The sequence below is a fragment of the Lathamus discolor genome, chromosome 3 (assembly GCF_037157495.1).
Source record: "Lathamus discolor isolate bLatDis1 chromosome 3, bLatDis1.hap1, whole genome shotgun sequence".
NCBI classification, from domain to species: domain Eukaryota; kingdom Metazoa; phylum Chordata; class Aves; order Psittaciformes; family Psittacidae; genus Lathamus; species Lathamus discolor.
In genome coordinates this window covers 46,072,547-46,089,169 of record NC_088886.1, presented here as the reverse complement: position 1 = coordinate 46,089,169, position 16,623 = coordinate 46,072,547, and the positions used below count along the sequence as shown (strand labels likewise).

Here is a 16,623-nt window from a genome sequence, read left to right as displayed (position 1 = left end):
TGATTTAAGACAAATATATATTTAACACATTTAGCATACACCTATTGGCTATTATACCCAAATCAAATGCAACAGCAGGAAAGAAACATGGTTTGTTTTGTTCTTCCTTTCTTGGCCTCATCCCTGCCTTCTTTATGCAGCAGTATTACAGCATATTTTGTAGAAGAGGAAGAAACTGATGAACCAAACCTTATCAGAATTAACCTATTCACTTTTTCTTTCTAAAATCTGAATCAAATGTTCTCTAAAAGGAATTCAATGACCACTGAGATGAGAGGAGTACACAGCACCATGGCTTCTGCAACTGCTGCGCCGAAAAGGGACCAAGACATATTCCTTGTGCCAAAGCAATTTGAGAAGTGCCAAAACTGTGATGGTGTTGCCTAGAAGATGCTTTAGACAGACAAACCCAGAAGTGGTGACTCTAGTAAAAGCAGTAGAATTTCAGTAACATTTCTTGACAAGCAACAAACAGTAAGATGACAGAGGAGATGAAGGGCCTGATCCAATCCCTGTAGTCGACTTTCAATCTTTTCTATGAGTTGATTTTATATAAATGGAACAGAAATTATTTAGACTTATTCATTTCTAGGCATATTTAGCGTAGAAGAGACAGTAAAAAACTTACGGTTCAGTTCTCATGTCACTTATCCAGTATAAGAAAGACTCTGCTTTAAAATTAACCTGATTTACACCTTTGCGAAAAACTATCCAGCCAACTGCTATTCACTAATTTACACGCTATCAAGCATTTGGAGAAGTTTTTCCCTTCCAATGTCCACTCTGCAGATTGTCATGGAGACTCAAACAAACAAAAGCAAGGAGTGGGGAAACCATTAAAGAATGTAGTTTAATTTTTCTCTCTCCACCTCCCCCCTCCTTCTTTTCCCAAGATAATGTTCTCTTGGTTGGCTACTTCACCTGCATCTCCCCTGATGGAAGCTAATTTAAGAAATCACTACCTTTAGGTTATAACAACATTTATGAACATGCCAAATGACATTTTAGTTTTCCTGGAAAGTCCAACCTAAAGCACTTTTGGGCAGGTATTAGGCTAATGTGAAAAACGCTAATTTAATACGGCCAGTTCAGCACACAGCGCTAAATGAATAAAAAAACATATGTGAGAATGACTCTGCACAGCTTTATAAAGCTTTTACTTGTCAAACCAAATTAAAAACTGCTCCTTACCTTCTGTACTCTGCTATTAGTTTAATCAAGTCTTCCATGGAAATCTTATTACTTTCTTGCCTGAATAAAGGTGAGAATCGGGAGTCTCTGTCAACATTTCCCTGATTATCTTTAAACACTGGTCTATAAAGAAAGAAGAATGACATGTCTATAAACATTCACCCAATATGTATATCTGAACATTTGAAATTGTCATGTAATCTTTTAACAAGCTTATGATATTAATTCTTACACAAATTCAAGGGCTTCCTGCAGAGCTTCACACAAGGAAGCTCCTCCAAGCTGTACACTTGCAGGAGCATAGGCTAGTTCAGTTTACTTGCATGTCCTGTCCCAGTCCTGCAGACACTTAAGATCTTGTTTAATCTTATGTGATGCACTCAGTCCCCACAGACTTCACATGCAGTGACTGCTCACAGTGTGGAGTTGCTGGGGTTTAATGCCAGAACATTAATCACCATCCAGTTCAGCATCCACCATTTTTCCCCCCCTTCTTCTGCGGCTAAGTCTCACTTGAGAAAGCTGGAAGTGTACAGTACCTCACCAGAGCCCACCCTCTGCTCCTACCTGCTGCTCCATCACCCTGGCTGCAAGGCTGCCTTCTCCAGCCTTTCAGCAAGCTCTTCAGAGAGCCCCAGAGAGACCATCCCCAGCTGACAGCCGCTAACCCTGAGCCTGATGGGACTTCACCATCTTGCTCACACATCAAGGACATCACCTCCCACTTCAACAAAGAGATTGACTTCTTATTTCATGGAAACATTTTGAAGAATTCATTACAGCAGTAAGTTATTTTGTCCAAGAAGTTATTATCCAATGAAAACCATGATAATTTTAAGTAACGGAAAACAGAGCAAGGTTTCAAATCCCAATCACTACATCTCACCATGTAAAGAAATATATGCTTTTATAGAACCAGGTTAGAGACCTCTACTGAATCTTTCTATGCATTAAATCTGGTCTCCAGGAGCATGACACCAGCTCACTGGGATTAGCTTTCCAACTCACTGGGATTACCTTTCCTACACAAAACAAGTTTGTAGAGCACTCACTAAATTTTTCGTGCACTAGCTACAAAGTGCCAAATGAAATGGAAAAAAAAAGGATATCTCTCTGTAACTGGGAACAATGAGTTTCAGCTGTTGTGCACACAGGAAGACATTCCCAGATATTTCCATTCCTGCTCATTGACACTTGCAGGATTTAATTAAGACATTCCAGGGCCCTTTGTATATCCCCAAGGGTCACACATGCTGGCTGGACTGGATAATGTAACAGCTATCCAAATGAATGAACCTTGGGTTCAAGTGTAGCATGCAAAAACATTGCTTAACAAAAGTAAAATGTTCTTGACACTAAGTGCTGTTCTGTGAATAATTTGGCCAATCTTGCTTCCTTAATTTACTTCTCTGTTCCACTGCCAGTGAGAAGAAGAATTGATGCCAGCACAGATTGCTGCCAGATGCAAGATAATGGACTAAACCTTTGGAAGAGGATCCCGAGGATAAGTATAAATACACCGTGTCTTAACTTAATTAACTGAGTGAAGCCCCACTATTTCATTTCTTTGCAACTGTAGAGAACAATCAACTCTCTTCTATCAGATTTTTGCCTCCAGCAGTTAGCAAGAATAAGGCCCACACCAACATGGCATGTCAAAAGTCTGAAGTTATTAGGGAGAAACCAGGCTTAATTTCTGGCAGCCACCACTTTACAAATCCTATTAAACAGCTGTCAGGAAAAAAAAAGAAGGGGGAAAAAAAAAAAAAAGAAAAAAACAGAAGAAACAACAAGATTTAATAATTATTACAGTTACAGTATTGGTGACACTAAGACATTTCTTGCCCTCAGCACTGCTTCCTTTTCCAGACTAACAGAGATGACTAAAGCACTCAGTGAGTGGTTTATGCTGTGCTACTGGTCTCTGCAGTGTGATGCTGAGCAAACTCAGGCTCTCCTGGAGCTTATTAACTAATTCCAGTGCAGGATCTGACACTAAGCAAACGACTGCTCAGCACAGCAGAGTGTAGGGGCACTTATCAAGGCAGGATTGGGGATGTTCATGGTATAAAAGGAAAAAGAACCAGGTCTGTGCTGGAAGTAGCTCATTCTGGGTCAGTGGTGCTGAGCACTGCCTCCTGGGAGGCTCTGGGATATGGCACTGTCACCTTTTCCCCTCCAGCCACTGTTTTGAAGTCAGAAGGTCTTTACAGAGTCCTCCTACCCACAACCACTCCTCCCCAGCATCAGTGTTCCCTGGGTATCATATGCCCTACCTCTAGAACTTCTCCTTGTTAAGTTCAGCAGCATACACCCAAGACAAAATTAAAAGCATGAAACCAGGTACCACAATGCAAACCATGTAACTATTTTTATCCCTCCAACTTACACACAATACTCCACTCATGTAAAGTTCTTGCCACTACAAGAGCAATTTAGATGTCCACTGAAAACAAGATAACCCTTCTTAAGAAGAGGCATGTTTTATGCACTCACGGAAGAGTTACATGGCTTTCTGCTGGTCACACTGTACTGGTGTCTCCATTCCCCTGGCTCATTAAAGCTGAAGAATTGCCAGAGCACCAAATATTGTGTGTTCTGCATCTGCAGTTAAGTAACCACAATCCCATGTTTTGCTAGTTCCTTTCAGGGTGTTGGGTGCAGGTGGAGCAGGAGTGCTCAGTGTCACAGTGAGCATAAAGAAGATATTTGAGAATGACAACTGTCACATCAAAGTAAAGGAAACATAATAAACCACTTCTACAGTCCAAGAGTCCAATATTTGTCTAATATATTAGTGATTCTTTACTACCAGTTACTTATAGAATCATAGAATAGTTAGGGTTGGAAAGGACCTCAAGATCACCTAGTTCCAACCCCCCTGCCATGGACAGGGACACCTCACACTAAACCATCCCACACAAGGCTTCATCCAACCTGGCCTTGAACACCGCCAGGGGTGGAGCACTCACAACCTCCCTGGGCAACCCATTCCAGTGCCTCACAACCCTAACAGGAAAGAATTTCCTCCTTATATCCAATCTAAACTTCCCCTGTTTAAGTTTTAACTTGTTACCCCTTGTCCTGTCACTACAGTCCCTGACAAAGAGTCCCTCCCCAGCATCCCTATAGGCCCCCTTCAGATACTGGAAGGCTGCTATGAGGTCTCCACGCAGCCTTCTCTTCTCCAGGTTGAACAGCCCCAACTTCCTCAGCCTGTCTTCATATGGGAGGTGCTCCAGTCCCCTGATCATCCTCGTGGCCCTCCTCTGGACTTGTTCCAACAGTTCCATGTCCTTTTTATGTTGAGGACACCAGAACTGCACACAATACTCCAGGTGAGGTCTCACAAGAGCAGAGTAGAGGGGCAGGATCACCTCCTTTGACCTGTTGGTCACACTCCTTTTGATGCAGCCCAGGATATGGTTGGCTTTCTGGGCTGTGAGCGCACATTGAAGCCAGCTCATGTTCATTTTCTCATCAACCAGCACCCCCAAGTCCTTCTCTGCAGGGCCGCTCTGAATCTCTTCTTTGCCCAGTCTGTAGCTGTGCCTGGGATTGCTCCAATCCAGGTGTAGGACCTTGCACTTGTCGTGGTTGAACTTCATAAGGTTGGCATCAGCCCACCTTACAAGCGTGTCAAGGTCCCTCTGGATGGCATCCCTTCCCTCCAGCGTATCAACCAGAGAGATTTTAATAAGAAAAATTTCACAGAATTAAAATCCTGAAATGATTCTAAAGGTACAAATTGAGGGGAAAACAACAGATTTCACTACAGAAATTGAAACATCACCTCAGTATATAAAGTGTTTCTGTGATTCTACTGTTCTGACATTGCTAGCTGATAGACTACAATCCTAAAAAGAACTGTAAGCATGGGAAACCTACACAATGTTCATAATTTAACATTGAAAAAGCCACTTTTTAAGTAGTGGCTTACAATTTGTCAAAAAATAGCTCACCTCCAGGGTTAGAGATTCAGTGTGATATCTGCAGCTACTGTAAATCAGTGCAGCCTTGTTACCTTCAGCTACATCAACCTATACCAGCTGAAAACTGAACCAGAAGCTGCATAAGCTGCTGAAGGATTAAAATATTAGGCTGCAAAACGTGAAGCTTATGAGAGTGGTGAAGGCTTGAAGGAACAGCAAAGTGTGAAAACTAATCTGTGAGTGAAGTTTCCCCACATATACAATATGTAGCTCAGGCACGTATTTGCAAACTTTGGCAATTCTGGCAGGAATATGAGAATGGAAGATGAATTTGACACACTGTAATTCTAACACGTTGTAATTATACCTGTGAGAGCACACAGACACCAGATCCCACCAACGCCAGCAGGGAATCAGGGAGGAACCCTGAGTCATGCTATTGAATGATGCTAGCAAACTGGATGCCACATAAGGTAATTCAGAGTTTCAGTCACATGTACAATACTTAGCTGTCAAGATTTTGGCTCACTGAATGTGTACATAAGAAAATTGCACCGTGGCCATCTGCAACTGCTTTAAGAGGGGAAATTTTCCACACAGAACAGGAGTGTGGTTAATGCCAGAATGAAATAACTGGAAAACACATTTCCAAAACCAGGGTTTAGCTATTCATCATAGCCAAACCATTTTTTCCCCTGTAGTGCGATAGCCTCCTGTGGAAACTTCTATTTTCAAGCTGTGAAAATAGAAATAGATTTTATAGGGCTAAATTATACTTTGCTCGTACCAAAGAGAGTCCTGAGTAATGTTAACACACAAACAGGTGTAAATGAGTGCAGAATTTGACCCAATGAACTAAATAAAGTTCTTGTGCAACATCACTGGTACCAACAAGTTCATACACGCAGTGTATTTAGTAAATGATTTTTAAACTGTTACCTCGTAATGTGATGAACAACTTTTTACACTGAAAAAGTTTAAGAGCTGAAAAACACACCCAAGTGTATTTTCTGTACTTAGTTCTACAAATGGGAGGAAAGCTTTATAATAGTATAGGCACTGAAGCACTGAATTAAGGAAGCCATTCAAAAATACTGCCTGCTGGAACTGAGGGATGTCCACAAACCCCAGCTATGTCCTCTGCCCATGTGCAGGCTATCTGTGTAATGTGAACATGTAAATCTGCAAAGTGTTGAAACTTCCTGTGCATCTGCCAACACCACAAGCATATATTCCCATTTATATTTGAGAGATCACAGCCAGAAGCATTGTCTAGATAAATATATTTAGGAATGATTTGATCCTGTCATAGGGAAAGAAAAAATAAGAGTATATACAGTAAGTAAAGCATTTTTGATCTTCTTTTCTAAGACTGTGAACTGCACACAGAAAAAGAAGCCTGTAATTTCTTAGAGAATACCCAGTGAAACAAATCATTGCCATCTCTCTAACTGAAAAGTGTGGGATTAGAGCCAAGAGTTTTCATTCACAAAAAGCCTCAAGGAAACAGACTGGAGAAGGCTCTGACTCCCAGTGATTCCCAGACCCCCTGTACTGAGTATCGCACAAACAAGCTCCTCTCAGATGGAACTCTGCTACTCTCATCCTGCTTTATGTCCTTTGCCACATTCCAGCCTGTGCCAATTAACTGTCTGCATGGAATTCCAAAAAGAAAATATATCTGTTCATCTATCCAACACTTACTGTTGGATGCAGCAGCAGCAACTGCTTTGTTTCACTTAGATGAGTAGTAGTTAAGTAAAACAATCCACCTATAGAAAACACTTCTGCTCACATGGCTGTGGTGATTGGAAGCTGCTGCTCATTGCAGGGAAGTTGGACTAGGTGGCCTTTGAAGGTCTCTTCCAACCCAAAGTATTCTATGATGCTATGATCTAAGATGACCAAGGAATTGCCAACTGGTATTTTAATGCTAAAAATATCTGAAGTAACACAGAGCTGAAAGGAGAGGAGAATCTTATGAAAAGCACCATTTTCTCAGTCCACCCTAGCCTGACAGGCATTTAGGATGCTATCCTCCTTCCAGACACAGAAGTAAAACTTTCTTCATGTCTCTTAGACTTGCCTTAGGCAGAGCAAGCGCAGGTACAGTTCTGGGCCGAGACACAGTACTATGGAATGAGCTTGAGCAGTACAGCTGCAGTACATACACAGCATCCACATACCGGTATGATATGGCACAGCCTGAACCCTGACTCTGCCTACTGCCTCTCACTGAGAAGCAACTGGGGGTTGCCACCTGGGGAATCCTAGGAAAGGGAAATGCACTTCCTTCAAAATAAGAACACCACCTTTTTGTACTTTTTCCTTGCAAGGAACACTCTAAGATTTGCTGAAGATGCAGAAGGATGTTTTAGCATTCTCCACGTGCATAAGTGACTAGTCAGATCCTGAACTAGTAAAATCATCAAGCCACCTCAAGGTAGCTACAGAAATGACTGAGTTGCAAGAAACATCATTGATGGCACCACCAGAGACCACAGGCAGGATGGAGTTAGCAAAAATCCTCAAGTCAGTCTAAAGCCAAGCCTGCACCTCTTGCCATTGTATGGTCCATTACACACTAAAAGTAGTCAACCCAAGAGACACACATCAATATAATTTTGATGAATGGTCCTTTGGCTACCTGAAGTAGTAAATATTAATGAGTATCCCTAAGCTTGCAATGGCAGATCAGAACACATTACCTGCCTTTCTCTGGAACACACACGTACTGCTCCTATTCCTCCTCGATATTGACAAAAATGTACGTCAATAAATAAATGAACTCTTCAAATGGCTGTACCTTGCACTGTGTTTTCTCCTTTGCCATTTAAGCATCATATTCTAAAATCATAAGCTTTCCTCTACATGCAACAGGGGAAACTGTACACTCGGGTGCTCTGTACCTCCACACCAGAAGCACATAGCCCCACAGCTATTCCTCACAGTTATGGGCAATGCTACGTGACTTTCGCACCTAGCACTTGCTCCTCTCCTCCTTACTCCCTACAGCTTCAAGGCAGCTCTCCACCTAGCCTGCCATGGTCAGAACAGAAGCCAAAGAGAAAAAGGGATGTTTTAACTCAGTAATCTAGTTTTCCTTTTCATAGGGAATAAAAAATTTTATATTCCCTGCTCTATGCATGGCAGAAAGAAGGGACAGCTGTCACAGGGACACACAGGAGGGACTCATTCAGGGAGCTCTCTCATTCCAGGGCAGCAGTAAGCTGAGGAAATTACAGAAGACTGAGAAGAAAAAAATTGAGAAGACAGAGAAAGGAATTACATAGAAACTTGAAAGGAGAACAAAAGAATTAAGTCATATCTGGTTTTGTGAGTTAATTTGGTAGACAGGGATCAAGAGGCACAGAGGTGCCTCAATCTTGAGGGTGAGACTAGCAAGAAATTATCCAGGAGGAGAGAAACAACAAGAATCCATTATTACCACTGCACGGACCTGCAATGAAACCCAACTGACTTGCCAAACAAGAAAATAACAGCTCTCTGTTGCCTACTGACCACTAAATATGCAAGAGTACCTGAAGCGTAATCCCTTAATATCACCTCCAAGGCACTGTTTTAGGGGCACCATAACCTCCAAATCCTTGGGTAGATTTTTCCTAAAACCTGACAGGCATCATTACAAGAACAGGGCTTCAAACTTGTGGACCTGTATTTTATGTGGCCACTGCAACTCTATTTCAGACTGCAATTATCTCTGTAGGAAATCCTTGTGCAAACTGTAGCTTTGAAATCTCTTTGGTAATTTTTCGCACCAAATCACTGGTGGGGCTCACAATAAATGGATATTCTGTCAGCCACCTTTGCTACTCCACTACATACCTAAAAAAAAGATTCCACCACATTAACATTTAATGAGATAGTGACCAACATTCAGGTATGTGAATAATCAGGCAGTGCAATAACAAAGCTGCAGGATCCTCTGGGGTCCTGGACCATGCAGAAAGCTTTGCTTAGCTTCAGGCAGAAAAAGTGGGAAAGAATAAGAGAATTCAAGTTCAAGAGCAGAATAAGCTGTTAAATGCTTATAAAATTATAACAAGAATTAATACCTACCTCACTGACCAAGCAAATGGCATACGGTATTTCCCCAGCTTGCTGCAGAACTGTTTATTGGATTTTAACACTTTCTGTGCACACTACAAAAAAGAAAATATTAATTATTCCATCAATATAATTATAATATCTGAAATGCAGCACGTAGTACATCCAAGCACTCCTCTGTTGAAGAGGGTATAGTGTCCCTAAAATAATTTAGCCTGATACTGCCCTTTATAAAAGGTTCTGGGAATACAGCAAAGACATCACAGATGAATATGATGATGCTGACAAATTAAACCCCCTCACCATCCCTTCAGCCAGTTATTACTGCAGTTTTCTCTAATACACCCAATGCAGAATGCACTGCCTGCTTTTAGGGAGAAAGAGATGCTCACCCCAACTTTGCTCATATACAAAGTGCACTAACCCATGATTTCAAAACTACTGCTGAAAGAGAACTTCATTCTGCTAAGACATAACTACCATAAGAACGACCACAACTGGATTTGTATGTTGCAGACAAAATGATACTTCATTAATTCCATCAATGGAGCATGGGCATTTGTTTTCTTAAGCGTGGATCTCCTGTGAACTTGTCCTGTTCAGCAACCACACACTGGTGAGTTTTGTAAGCCCAATTTGCAATGTCTTCAGCTTCCAACAGGCTGAGGCTGACAAAGAAGGAACTGATATTCCTGTTACATTACCTTAAACGAATCGGGATTTTTAATGTAAGGTTCAGCACTGCTGGCAATGTTTCCTGTAAGCACCTTTTCTATTTTTGCCACTAATACTATCTCAGAATGAGGATTACTTATGGAGAAAAGAGCCTGTGGAGAAAAGAAAGAACAGTTACAAAGTAAATAGCAATACCAGAGAAATTAAATACTGCCAGTGCTCTCAGTTGATGGGAACAGCAATAAACCAGATTCAGAAAGGATTACTGAGGATTAGTATCACTCTACATATTCAATACAGCCAGATGGGAAATAAAATCTTTGTTCTACTGCTGAGGTAAGCCTGTGCGTACGCAGCACCTTGAAAACAGACTGACTCAAGTCAAGAAGTTGTATGACCATGTTAGCATCACCTAACCTAACTATTCCTCTTGGAAAAAGAGTATTCTTGAATGCAAGAAACACTGGTAGTACAGATAAATTCTCTGATGAAAATGAATACTACTGAACTAAACTAGGTCACACAAGTCACTAAGTCATGCAGGTCACATATAGAATACCTGTTTTGGGTATTTCAGCCATTCTTCTGGAAACCCCTTCACCTGTGGTTCTTCCATTTCATTTGAGTCTATATTCTCAACAGTGCCATTTTCTAATGGAAACGAGGAACCTGAAATCATCTGTCTAACGAGTGTGTGGTTCAAATCCACATGAAAATCAGCAGAGATCTTCTTGCCATCCCTGACATCATACAGCGCCACGCTCACAAAGAATGGCTCTACCTGAAGAAAACACCAGTAACATAAAATAGCGATAACTGAGAGCAAGGCGGTAGATTATCTTTTAATAGGTTTCTGCAACTAGAAAAAAAAACATAAAGCAAACAAATATTGCTTACAAATTATGAGATACATTAAAAACACGCATCCCTGCAAAAGCTAGTTTCCAACCACGTGATTTTAGGGGCTTTTATAGGTAGTTTGATAACGGAACAGTAATTGACAGCTAACTTAGAAACTTGCAGAATAGAAAGCAAATGTATTTGTCACAGATCACTATCAGTGTAAATTGAATAAAGCCACAAAGAAACATTTTACAGGATTTTTAGAATGTCAGTTCAAAGCCATTATAAAAGAAAGAAGAATGAGGATGGGCTTTCCTGGGATCGTTAGAAATGCAGCGCTAAGATGACAAAATGCGAGTAGATGAAAAATGTTTACTGGTACAAACACAAATGAGTGGGTGTATTATTCTGTGGGAAACACATGTTCCATTTTGCTAGGAAACCAAGAGCATTCAAACCGCTCTGACAGTACTCACTTATTCTATTGCATATTACCAGGGAATTAAATCCTATGACTGTAAGTAGCCTCCAAAGAGCCTCCACAGTTGTGATGAAATAAATCAGTCTCAGAATAACACCTTCTGAGCTGTCCATAAATCAGAATCTTAAACCTTTGGAGATAAAGAACAATGCACAGCAGGTACAATATTCTGTGCTTTTCCAGCCTCTGTAGTGAACTATTGCATGCCCTTTGTACAGTTATCATGTCTTCATTTAAACAGTTATTCCAGCCTGCCAAAAAAGTATTGATTACATCATGCTGAATGTGCACTCACTGCAGAGGTCATCTTCAAATGAAAAAAACAAAAAAATTAGAAAAAAAAAAAAATCAATGCCTCCTATGTAATGTATGAAAGTTGAGTTGCCAGGACACTGATTTCTCAAAACTTTCCTGCTTCAGAGGAGAGCTAGCTAAAAGCTATAGACTGACACCTACATCTTGCTTTCCCTGCCCTTTTTTCTTAAAGTAAGAATAAGTAAAATTTTCTGGTTTGCCCTGTTTTTAGCTGGTTTTTTTCCACCAGGTGAAGCAGCCAGTCCTTTCTATTTTGCCTTCTCTTCTGTAATTTAATCTGCTTGGTTCCTGGCCTCTCTGTGAAAAACGAAACAAACAATTCAGCAGCAACTGATATTCGGTTGTCTCCCTGCGTAGGTCTTGACAGTTTAAGCTATTGTTAAGAAACATCAAGGATTTTAATGTTTTAAATTCCACATTGAACTGCAGCTAAAATTTGATAACCTAAATCAGCTTCAAGATGTTTACTGAAAAATTCATCAGTTTCATTATTTGGTTCTAAGGGATGGGCAGAAGAGGAGGAGTAGTAAATGCAGTATGTGTGCATGATACATCTTAACTTTACCGTCTCTTTACAAAGAAACAAGTGTACAGAAAGATAGAATAAAAGGAAAAAAAGAAAAGAAAAGAAAGAAAACTCACAGGGAGATAACTAAAACTTACATTGGTCAAAGGATCATTTTCGTTTTCAGTAACACAGGCCTGGAGATTCAAACTGAGAGATTTGCAAGTGATCAGGATCCTCTTTGCAGGCTTTTCTTCAAATGGCCTTATCACTGAGTTTGTCCCTGGAAACTCCTTTTTCTGAGGATTCAATGACTGAAATAAATTGACAATATGTTATATATAGGAAAAGTACGGCATGCCAAAACTAAGTAAGCTTTTTAGAGGTCCTGGCAGTCACTGAAGCACCCAGAAAACTCAAAGAGTCACTACTGATATGTTCACATTACCTTGCTAAATCAGTGTTACTCCTAATTTACAGATTAAGAAGCAAAGCAAAAATATTACCTGAGGACATACATAATGTAAGAGGCAGAATGATGAATCCAAGTTATGTTTCCTATAATTTTGGTTCTAACCGTTTCTTGTTTGCTTACCACTTCTGAAAATTTTCATCTTAATTTCCTCAAACAGATTAAACAGCCTCATATTTTCAGACTATAACACCACATTTTAGGATTAGGCTTCAGAACTTTTCCCTTACTTATACACCACACCACAATTTCAATTCACTTACTATTTTTAATAACGGTGTTGCAGTTGATTGACAAAAGCTTCAAGTTTGAATATATACTGATCCCGATTTTTCTCACGTTGTCTTTTTAACTAAAGTTTCCAGTTAAATCACCAACAAAGGTACCTTCTGTGCAAGTAATAACATTCTTTCAAGTATGAACTCTGACACTGAATGATAAGAAAGCTGAAGATAAAAAGAAAAGCAACCTGCACTTCCTACATTTCCAGCTAAACGTCTTTTCACATAGACAACCTTTTCTACGTCCAACTGTAATTTCCCACTGCTTTTTATATCCATTCGGATTTCTATAGTCAAATTCAGTGTAACGAATAACAATAAAACCACTGTTCTGATAACATGCCCAGTCCAAGAGAAGATTCTGCTGCTGTAATATCTTCAGTTTGCTTTGATGATTCAAAGCTTAGCTATCCTGGACTTGACGACCTCCAGAAGTCACTTCCATCCTCAACCATTCTATGACCAGATATCGCTAGAGTCTACACCAAAATCTCTATAGACTAGAGATAGCTCCCCTCACCCTTCAAAGTTGAACTCTCAGGTATACCCAATTGCTTGCTGGACTCCAACCCACTCTGGTGGCTTAGCTAACTCACTTGTATTTTAAAACTTCAAAGAACCTGGGGGAAAAATGAATATACGTCACTTACTGCTATATCAGGATCCAAAGAGAAAAGATTTAGCCGCTCTGTATTTCGAGAAGCTTTCACCATTTCTTCTGTTTCTGTGATGTACTGTGGTGACAGATAATAAATTAGTTTTCTGCATAAGAACAGAAATCCATGGAATTGTTAAGACTTCTAAATGAATGATCAATGTTTCACTTCAAACAACACTTCCAGTTTCTGCAGTAGTTATCCCAAAGCACCTTCAAGCACTCTGAGCGTTATATACTTGTGAAGCAAGGATTTTCAGGCCATGATACACTTCTAAGGAACCCCAAAATAGATCAAGTAATTAAAATTCATATACGTTACTAAAGACAATGTTACCATTGCATAATATGTCAGAACTGTAGATCACTGCGCTAAAACAAATTTCGGGATTCCCAAGTTGAGGTAAAACCAAAGCAAACCAAACTATCCCCACAGAAAAACACCTGAGGAGAGTTAGAGCAGAAAGTGGGGCAGGAAAGTACAGTTCAGCCTTACAAGGTGGGCAGTCACACAGTTTGAAGTATGTTACCCAAAAGTAAGGCTGGGAGTCCTCTCCACATTCATCCTTCTGTCACAAGGCAGGATCAGTCACACCCGTCTTATTTCTGACAGACACATGCCTACGTTAATAATAAGTTCTCTGATAAAAGTAACTCAACAACCTGCTGAATCCACCTGGTGCTTTCCTACCCTGCTTTTTAAAAGTTTATCCTTATGTCTAACTTTGGTAATTTTTCCCCTGCTATTCCAGCCCATTTACCCAACAGGTAAAGTATGTCTTACGCATTCCCTTCCCCTGACAGGGGAATGATACTTTTGAAACATTTTTCCTCACTCTAAACATGCTCAGTTCCTTCAGTCTTTCTTTGCACATTGCTTTTCCCAATGCTCCTTTATTTTTTAATCTCTGCACTATTAATGGAGTCCACAACTTTCCTGGTTGCCCAAGACTGAGCGCAAACCTTAGCTGACATGGTACAGGACATGCTCTTGTTCAGGTCCCATTCAACATTTTGTATTTTTCACAGTAGCATGACATTGCTGACACACATTAAATAACAAGCAAGATCAAGAGCTCTGTGTTCACTTCCTAACATACCCATGCAGAAACAGGTCTTGATGTGTCCCTGGTCTACTGGTTTAGTTTGAGATGGGATCAGAAGATTTACCTGACACGGACTAGAGATCACTGCAGTCAGGCCTAGACAGCAATGGGGATGGAGAAGTGACACACTACGAATTAACACTATAAAGGGCAACACAAGCATCACAGAATATGCAGACTGTCTGCATTAGCCTTGCAGGCCACCAGTCGTCTTTGGGCAATCTTTAAGATACATTTGAGATATCTGCATTATGCATTAGAAAGTATCTATTCACAGATGAGATGATCAGATACTGCTCTTGTCCTTAATAGCTCAGTTACGTTTTATCTGGTTGGTCAGTTTTTATTTTGTGGTGTTTAAATTTTTTTTTTTTAATTCTAGGTGACCACTTCATACGTATGACTACAACCTACATTAAAATACAGACACAAGTGTGTCCTCGTTTTAATATACAGCTTTCAGTTCGAATCTGTGGGAGTAACACCCTCAACTAGCATTTGGCTGTGTAGATAGTATCTATAGCAGCTCACTGACAGAAGATTGCAAAACCAGATCATATAATCATTTAAGAAAAAGCAGTGAAACACTTCCAATCTAGTTTTCCATCAAAAAGCTTCTTATCACTGTCTACAATTATCTCATTCACATGAAGCAGTTTCTGCGATCCAGCAGATGAAATGCCTCCCCTGATACTACGTATATCTTTCACTGAAACTACCTAAGGTGATGAGTTCACAGCTTGTTTCCTTGCAAGTCACACAGGAAATCTTGGCTCTCCAAGGGAAAAACTCTTCTGAAATGCAGTTAAAAGGAGTAAATATTTCATAGCTAACTGAAAGGATCAGATTCTTACTGACTTCACACATCCAAATCAAACCACTCTAGGGAACACCTACTTTCTTTACGTTCAGTGGAGCTTTCTCATTTAAACAAAGCCTGTCTTCTGTTCAGGAAGAGAATTATTCCTGTCATCTGTCATGTTTCTAACAATCACAACAGGCTGTGCTATATATTGAAAACTTGCACGGTATAAATGATCATCTATTGGCAGTCATTTTTCACCTAGTTAGCACTACCCATTAAACTTGCAAAGATAAATACAATTGCCATTACTTTTGCGAAGTCTGGGTGCAAGGTGTTTTCTGAAGAATCAGCCTCTTCTTGAGAGCAATCACAATTCACCAAAACTTCTGCAGGGTCTTGAAAAAAAGAAAAAAGAAAAAAAAAACATTGTTTTTATTATACTGGCTATTAACATTGGGTTAAAAATACCCAAATGCTATTATTTTTATTCCCTTTAATATCACTGGGCTAAACAAGAGGAAAAGATAACTAATGTGAACCTCTGTCCTCCTCAACCTCACCTCCCACTGGTGCTTACTGTATCATAGAATCATAGAATAGTTTGGGTTGGAAGGGGCCTTAAAGATCATCTAGTTGAAACCCCCCTGCCGTGGGCAGTGACTAGACCAGGTTGCTCCAAGCCCCATCCAGCCTGGCCTTGAACACTTCCAGGGATGGGTCAGCCACAGCTTCTCTGGGAAACCTGTTCCAGTGCTTCACCACCCTCATAGTAAAAAATTTCTTCCTAACGTCTAATCTCAATTTCCCCTCTTTTTCAGTTTAAAACCATTGCCCTTGTAAAAAGACCCCCTTTGTAACTCAATCAATACATAACAAGAAGCCTGACTCCTCAGTGAAACATCTGACACATTCATCCACGACAAATATTCATGCCCACAACGCAGACACCTTCCTTTGCTTCCTTGTTACTGGTCCCTTCTGAGGCAACACCAAAGGTTTATCTCAACTGAAAGACTTTGGACTCTCAGTAAAGGGAGTCTTCAGTGAGGCATGGACCACCTCACCTGCTCTTTGGGAAGGGGAGGGGTGCAGTTAAGACTCCATGAGCTGCATATCTATGGATCCAAAGAACAGAACTACAGAGCAACATCTTTGCTTTACTTAGCTCATCAGGGACCATTCTGCTTTCACTAGGTAATTCAGCCCAATGTGAAATAAGTCATTAGAGCCACTTAAGGCTCTTCTGCCAAGAAAGCATCATGCCTTTTGACAAGTTAACTCCATAGCACATTCC

At 40.3% G+C, this 16,623-nt stretch overlaps 1 protein-coding gene across 6 annotated transcripts in view; it reads right to left on the bottom strand.

Annotated features, from left to right (window-relative positions):
• The window catches only part of DOCK10 (dedicator of cytokinesis 10), a 162,490-nt gene that overhangs the window by 54,082 nt on the left and 91,785 nt on the right, over positions 1-16,623 (bottom strand). For all 6 annotated transcript variants that reach the window (XM_065674998.1, XM_065674999.1, XM_065675000.1 and 3 more), the window contains exons 9-15: positions 15,639-15,724; positions 13,414-13,497; positions 12,169-12,324; positions 10,426-10,647; positions 9,896-10,018; positions 9,204-9,286; positions 1,192-1,314 (exon numbers count right to left, since the gene is read on the bottom strand). In XM_065674998.1, the coding sequence (XP_065531070.1) occupies positions 1,192-1,314; positions 9,204-9,286; positions 9,896-10,018; positions 10,426-10,647; positions 12,169-12,324; positions 13,414-13,497; positions 15,639-15,724 (877 nt within the window). The remainder of the gene's footprint in view (positions 1-1,191; positions 1,315-9,203; positions 9,287-9,895; positions 10,019-10,425; positions 10,648-12,168; positions 12,325-13,413; positions 13,498-15,638; positions 15,725-16,623) is intronic.